Genomic DNA, 7,281 nt, shown 5'->3' with positions numbered 1-7,281 from the left:
ATTTTTTTTTTTTTTTTTTTGCTCACAAGTTTTTTTTTTTTTATTGCAAAACTGATAGGTTTTCTAAATTTTCCTGTTGTGATGTGAAAGACACTTGAATAAAATTGCCAAAATAATCAATTTCAAGCTGAAGTGAAAAATAATTTTAACTTGATACAAAAACTTGTTTTCTGTAATTCCTATAAATACTTTTTCATAAATTAAAAGTTTATCTTTAATTTATTTTTAGGATTTCACATGTCCCCGCTGTGAAAATGGATTTGTAGAAGAAATTACAGAGTAAGATTAATTTTAATTTTCATGTATAATTGTTATGATGATTAAAATGACAGCACTGAAAACTTTTGACCCTTTTTAGGGACTCAATGAATAGTTGCAATAATGGACACCAATTAAAATCATCTAAGGACCTGGTAGATTAACAAATTAAGAAGTGTGCCACCCAAGAACAGTAATGGCTCTTCCAACAAGCTTTTGCACAATTTCCATCTATTTCCCAACTTTACTCATAAGGTTCTCTCTGGTCAACTCGAGGCTAGACTCTTGCTCAAAGTGTTGTGCAATGGAAGTAAATCTGAAACCATGTGGTTGTGAAGTAAGCTTCGCTATCACACCTGTTGTTGTTTAGCCCTGAACTGGCAATGATAGCTCTGGTTGAGTTGGTCTAATTGGATCTCTGCTCTTGATTTGCAAAATTCTCTTTGGAGTTCCAGATGATCCTCTCACAGGGGTTGAATTAGTCTTACTGTTTTTGTTGTTTAGCTCCTAATATCTGATCAAAAAGAAAAGCCCATAAGTTTTCCATTTGTGCTTATCCTGCTTTTTTTTTTTTTTTTTTTTTTTTTTTTTTTTTTTTGTTTTCAAATAAACTGGCATTTTAAAATGGTCATTTTATCATTAGTTTGTGAATACTTTTAGACATTTGGATTTAGATAATTGTTTTTTTAGTGTCATAAATGATATCAGATTTGCTGTACAGTTGTAACAGATTTGTATGCCAAATAATAGACAAATATTTTGCAAGTTATCCTAGTATTTATGTGCTTAAAACTAACTCAAGAAATGTCAAACCATGATTACTGAAGTTCATGGCTAAAACATGGACTTTATTCTATCATGTTGACAAACTATCATACCCTTTGCTTTTAAAAAATTGATTTGATTTGGTATATATATTGATTAAATTATTTGAGATATTGATTTGAGTGTGGCACTGGAGATGCTAGATATTGCCCATGTAACATGAATTTAAACCTTACCACTTGCATTACAGATGTAGCTGGTTAATGGTTTGTTTTTGTATATCAAAACGCCTACTGTGAAAATTTACATCTGACACTAAAAATATTCAGTTTTATGGTTAGCAAACTTACTTTGCAGCCATGTGGTTTCAGATTCGGTCTTACTGTGTAGCACTTCAGGCAAGTGTTTTCTATTGTTCTAGGCCAACCAATACCTTCTGAGCATATTTGGTAAGCAGAAACTATGGAAGGCTGTTGTGTGTGTGTCTTTGTGCTTTGTTTGTCCTCTCCCTTCCACCACATGATGGCCAGTGTTGGCTTGTTCTGTCTCTGTAACTTAATGGTTTTGATAAGAGACTGATAGAATAAGTACTGTACTTAAAAAAATAGTACTGGTGTTGATTTGTTACTGACTAAAATCCTTCAAGGTGGTGCCCCAGTGCGACAGCTGGCGAGTAACTGATAGAGGTAAAAGATAAGGATTAATGTCATACATTTATAGAAAATATGATCAAGAATTATTCAAAGGAATGATGAAGTCACTGTTTTCTTTTGACAGCCAACTATTATTCCAACATATTCAATTGTTTTTTCTTACTGGCAAGAGTTGAACATATGTCACTTGTTGGGGCCCTTCATCATCTGGCATAATCATCATTTAACAGCCATTCTCCATGCTGGTATGGGTTGGACACAGCAAACAGACCATCTCCTTGTGTATATAATCATTTGTATTTATATTTTAAGTGTAATTTATACAGCTCGGTGCCTTCCGTTTTTGATCATCTACATTATGGTGTGAACTGGATGTGTTTAATTGATCTGCTGGCATCAGTTCTGTGTAACAGGGTTAGTGTCCCGTCTACCTTGTGTAAGTTTTTATTTAGTTACTGTTCTGAGATGGGTTATGTAGTTCCCATCTTGTCTGTTCATTCTTTAGATTATTTCAGTCCATTGCTGTTCCTTAATATTTTCTGCTCTCAATTCAATTTTGCTCAGTTTTTTTTTTTTTTTTTTTACTAATATTCATAATTTTTCAGATATTTGCCTCTAATTTAACAGAATTTATTATTTGGTTTATTATATCACATGCACAAATCCTTGATTTCATATCTCATGCCATAATAAAAAAAAAATTTTTCCCAAGCAATTAAACCTTGATCCTTTGAATATAGGTTTTTAACATTTACAATACATTTTCAATTGATTTGATCCCTGATCATTATCAGGTATTATATTTCTTGTGTACATTTTGAATGCATTACAATTACATACCTTTTTATTTCTAAGCTAAAGCGTTGTACACATTCAGTAAAATAATTTATAATGATCGAGATGATCCAATTGAAATATAGTACAGATATATTGTACATTTATAGTCAGTTTTCTATGCCGGTATGGATCAGATGTTTTGTCAGGAGCTGCACCAGGCTCTGTTATCTGTTTTGGCATGGTTCTACAACTGGCTGCCCTTCCTAATGCTAACCACTATACAGTGTAATGAGTGCCTTTTGCGTGACAGCGTCGCCTGTGCCTTTTGCGTGACAGCGTCGCCTGTGCCTTTTGCGTGACAGCGTCACCTGTGCCTTTTACGTGACAGCGTCGCCTGTGCCTTTTACCTGACAGCGTCGCCTGTGCTTTTTACGTGACAGCGTCGCCTGTGATCTTTGACGTGACATGATCATTGGTGCTCAAAAACCAAAAAGTTCATTTTCAAAAATGAGATTAACCGTAGAAACAATTCTTACTGAACAGGACTCATCTCAGACATTTAAGGTGGTGAATCTGCAGGGGTGTTAAGCACATAGGATAGAATATTTCACAGTAATTGTTCTAATTCTCTGCAAATTCTACCAAAATCAACCTTCTTTTTTTTTTTTTTTCAATTTAAAAAAAATATTGATTCAGTGCTGTGGGTTGATTAGAAGAGTTAAAGGGTTGGACAATATTACTTATGATATTAGTTCTGGTCCTTTTTGTTTTGACTGCAACACTTGTAACAACACTGATGCTAAACTGTATTGGCCTAAGTTATTCAAGACAGAAAAAAAACTTGTATTCATGAGCAACTGTCGGTCTTCAAAACATCTGTACATGGGTAAATGCAGAACTAGTTTTGACTTATGGAGACACTGGCATTTCTGACATCTGACCAAAAAAGTTTTAATTTTTTACATTTCACTTCTGGATCATATTTTCTTTTATTTTCTGGAGATTTTAACTGGAAAAAAAAAAATGTTATATTCTTTTATGACCTAACAGAATTCTTTTTTGTTTCCTTCAGAGATTTTTCCAACACACCAAGAACTACGCCTTCACAACAAGATCAAGATTCTGTAAGCTATGTTTTAGATGTAAGATATTGTCTTTTTTTTTTTTTCCCCCCCGTTTAGATTTTATTCTACAAATTATTTTGTATTTAATAAAATTTTCAGCTGAACTTCTTGAAGTAGGAAATACTAATTTATTTTAATGTTAATATAATTTACTCAGTTCTTCAGTTTTTTTGTTTCCTTCTGTCTTAAACTTCTGAAAAGGAAGATTTAGTTTGATGCCCATCTTCGCACATGTGAGAAAATCTTTTTACTTCCCCCAGCTTTGAGCTCTAACCAAAGTAATGTTGACTTCCTTGGAAAAATGGAAATAAAATCAATGAGGTTTTGGATTTTATCCATGCTGACCTGGATTTGATAAGTCTGTGATAGTCATGGAAATCTTTTAGCAGGAAGTTTCACAACAAAGTACATTGTCAAGGATAGGACTAAACAACAAACCAGGAAATGTAAGCTGAATGTTCAATACATGTACTTGGGTTTCTAATACCTACTAAGTAGCCAGCAGTCAGGTGTCAACCTTCTGTTGGCTTGCCAAGACTCTTCAGTTTCTTCTGTTGTGCTGCATGCACAGGTGAGGCGCAATGGCCCAGTGGTTAGGGTAGCGGACTCGCGGTTTCGATTCCCAGACCGGGAGCTGTGAGTGTTTATTGAGCGAAAACACCTAAAGCTCCACGAGGCTCCAGCAGGGGATGGTGGCGAACCCTGCTGTATTCTTTCACCACAACTTTCTCTCACTCTTACTTGCTGTTTCTGTTGTGCCTGTAATTCAAAGGGTCAGCCTTGTCACACTGAATATCCCCGAGAACTACGTTAAGGGTACACGTGTCTGTGGAGTGCTCAGCCACTTGTACGTTAATTTCATGAGCAGGCTGTTCCGTTGATTGGATCAACTGGAACCCTCGACGTCGTAAGCAATGGAGTACCAACAACAACAACAACAGCAGCTGCATGCACACAATCAAGTTCTTTTTTCCAGTCTGTTCTTTGAGGCCATCAGTCCACAAACCTCTTTGATCACTTCTTGCTCTCTTCCCTTACACATTTCCTGTCAGGTTGGTCTCAAGTAGTGACTCGTGGTGCATTGCATGTCCAAAATTCAATTGCTTTGTGGACTTGCTTCTCAACAATAGGTGTCTCCTTTTGGGTTTTCAGCTTTTTTAGTTCTACAACATTTGTAACCCTGCCTGTCCTGCTTAATTTGTCCAGTCAGAAATTGTCCTCATCCCAAAGTCTTCTATCTTCTCCATTGTTGTGTATATCATCTGAGTCTCTTTGCAGAGGACATTTGGCATAATATGTAACTAAACAGATCATTAGTTTATAACAGTAGATAAGTTGTCTATTAACTCCATTACAATGTTTGCCTTTTTTCTTTTATAGTTCTGGGATAACTTTAGAAGTCATGCTCTTCGCCCAAGAGAGACTCAACAGCAAGACAGAGATGATGATGGTAGTGAACGACGAAGTAATGGTAGGCGTCGGCCTAATCAAAGAGATAGACCTCAGTTTTATGATATAGAAAGGTAAATATGAAATTTTATTTCAATGAAATCTGTGAGGTGTTGTAGGTTAGTAATCCCTTTGCCTAAGTTGTAAACTTTATCATTAGCAAGTTGGCAGAATTGTTACTGTGCCAGACAAAATGCTTAAAGGCATTTCTTCTGGCTCTTTATGCCCCGAGTTCAAATGCTGTCAATGTCAGCTTTACCTTTCATCCTTTCAAGGTTGATAAAAATGAGTATCATTTAAACTCTTGGGTCAATGTACTAGACTTCTTCCTTTCCTCAAAATTGCTGGCCTTGTGCCAAAATTATAATCATTTGTAATATCATTCAAAATGTATGTAGGTAAATTATAGGGATACGTTTTTAAAGGTGCTTTTCAAATTATATATCCATGAAATGAGAAATGGGGATAAATTTATATGTCCAAGATCATTCATGTAATCTGCTTCATCTTACTTTCTATTCTAAATGAACACATTGCATCATGTAGTCTTAGACACTCCCAGATACATTGCATCATGTAGTCTTAGACACTCCCAGATACATTGCATCATGTAGTTGTAGACACTAAAAAAACTGATTGTCGCTGAAATGCTTCTGCTCTATTTGATCAGGTTTGAATTGGGCTTTAACAACTAATGTTTGTGTTCTCTAGAGTAAAATTGGAACATTCCTTTTAGTGTTGTCAACGTCTTTTGACAATTTTCAAATTTCAGCATCATGCTCTGCTAATGTGAATATTTTAGATGCAGGCTTGGCTATTTGGTTTAGAAGTTTGCTTGCCAAACACATAGTTTTGGGTTCAGTTCTCCTGCATGACACATTGGCCAAGTGTTTTCCTGCTATACCCCTGGGCTGACCAAAGTGTCATGTCAATGGATTTGGTAGGCAGAAACTGAAATTATAGTTTGGAGATGTATAGAGAGAGATATGTAGCTAGACACACACATACACTTGTGTACGTATATATTTCCTTCATCTATGCTTATTCATTTGAAAATTTTGTCCATGTAATGGTGTTGATAACACCATTCCTGTCAGTAACTTGTCCAGTTGCTTTGTGCTTTTGAAACCGTTTAGAATAAGAGATCCATTACTTGAAAATTTGTCAAAAAAGGCATCTGGCTATTAAAAAAAATGACAATACCTCAATAACACTTTCATTTAACCCATGTTAGCATGGAAAAGCAGACAGATCAAACAAAAGGTTTTGGTTTCAACCATATATTGCACCATGTTTTGGAAATATCAATCTGTTAAATTCTGCAATTGTGTACCAAAAGCTTTAGCTGTACATATGCAGGTCATTTAACTTTTTGTCCCTTTCCCTAATGCTAGAGTTTGCTTAGATGTTTTTTTTTGTTTTTTTTAAATTATATATTATTACCATGCAGCACTTTGATAATTTTTATTGACTATTAAATTTTGTTCAGGTTTTTATATTTGATTTATTTATTTATTTTGCAGGCTATTATTGCAATTTATTAGTCCTTTGCAACCAGAAATGCCAAATGCTGGAATGTTGTAAGTGTACTAAGTTTCTTCATTAGTAATTGGATAATGCACATGTTCTGTTTTCTTAACCCTTTAGCATTTAAATTGCCCATAACTGGCCTAAACATTTTGCTTTTGTGTTCAAACCAGCCAGATCTGGGATCTTATACCTACCCTACAATGCCATTCTAAAAATAAACAATCACATTTAAATCTTGAAGCTACGAGATGTTGCATTGTCAATTCAAAACAATGTGAATAGACATGGCTGTATAGTAAGAAGCTTGTTTCCTGCGCATGCGTTGGTCAGTGTTTTATTTGCACTGCTAGGAGTCATGACACCAACGTCGTGAATTATTGAACAAGTGATGCACAACTACAAGGTAAGACATTTGTTTTTTTGGGATTCAGTGGGGATTTGTTGCTTATGTTTAATTATTTTATCGAACAAGAAATCTCCACTGAGTTCTGGGCGTTTGTCTGCCTGTAGTTGTGTTTAAAGTCTCACTTAGTGGTGAGAAGTGTGTTTTGGGGGTGTATCCCTCCTCCTATAATTGTGCTTATTTTTTGATGAAATTGTTGTGTGACTGTTTTGTGCCCTGGATTACCAAGTTGGCCAGGAGTACCAGGACGGCCAGAATAGTTTGCTGTGTTTTTGAACGGTTTCTTTTCTTCATTCCTTCCTGCATTTTTTTTTTTTTTTTT

The 7,281-nt window shown here is 35.2% G+C and overlaps 1 protein-coding gene across 2 annotated transcripts in view; it reads left to right on the top strand.

Moving 5' to 3' along the window:
- The window catches only part of LOC106875013 (E3 ubiquitin-protein ligase RNF126), a 48,130-nt gene that overhangs the window by 21,048 nt on the left and 19,801 nt on the right, over positions 1-7,281 (top strand). The window contains exons 2-5 of one of the 2 annotated variants that reach the window (XM_014922960.2): positions 230-279; positions 3,526-3,577; positions 4,958-5,100; positions 6,550-6,606. In XM_014922960.2, coding sequence (XP_014778446.1) covers positions 230-279; positions 3,526-3,577; positions 4,958-5,100; positions 6,550-6,606 — 302 coding nt within the window. Of the gene's footprint in view, positions 1-229; positions 280-3,525; positions 3,596-4,957; positions 5,101-6,549; positions 6,607-7,281 lie in introns of both variants that reach the window. The other variant, XM_014922959.2, reaches the window with a different exon arrangement.

Source organism: Octopus bimaculoides, chromosome 10, assembly GCF_001194135.2.
Source record: "Octopus bimaculoides isolate UCB-OBI-ISO-001 chromosome 10, ASM119413v2, whole genome shotgun sequence".
In the NCBI taxonomy this organism is placed as follows: Eukaryota; Metazoa; Mollusca; class Cephalopoda; order Octopoda; family Octopodidae; genus Octopus; species Octopus bimaculoides.
The sequence above is the reverse complement of the archived record's forward strand: the minus strand, read 5'-3'. Positions and strand labels throughout refer to the sequence as shown.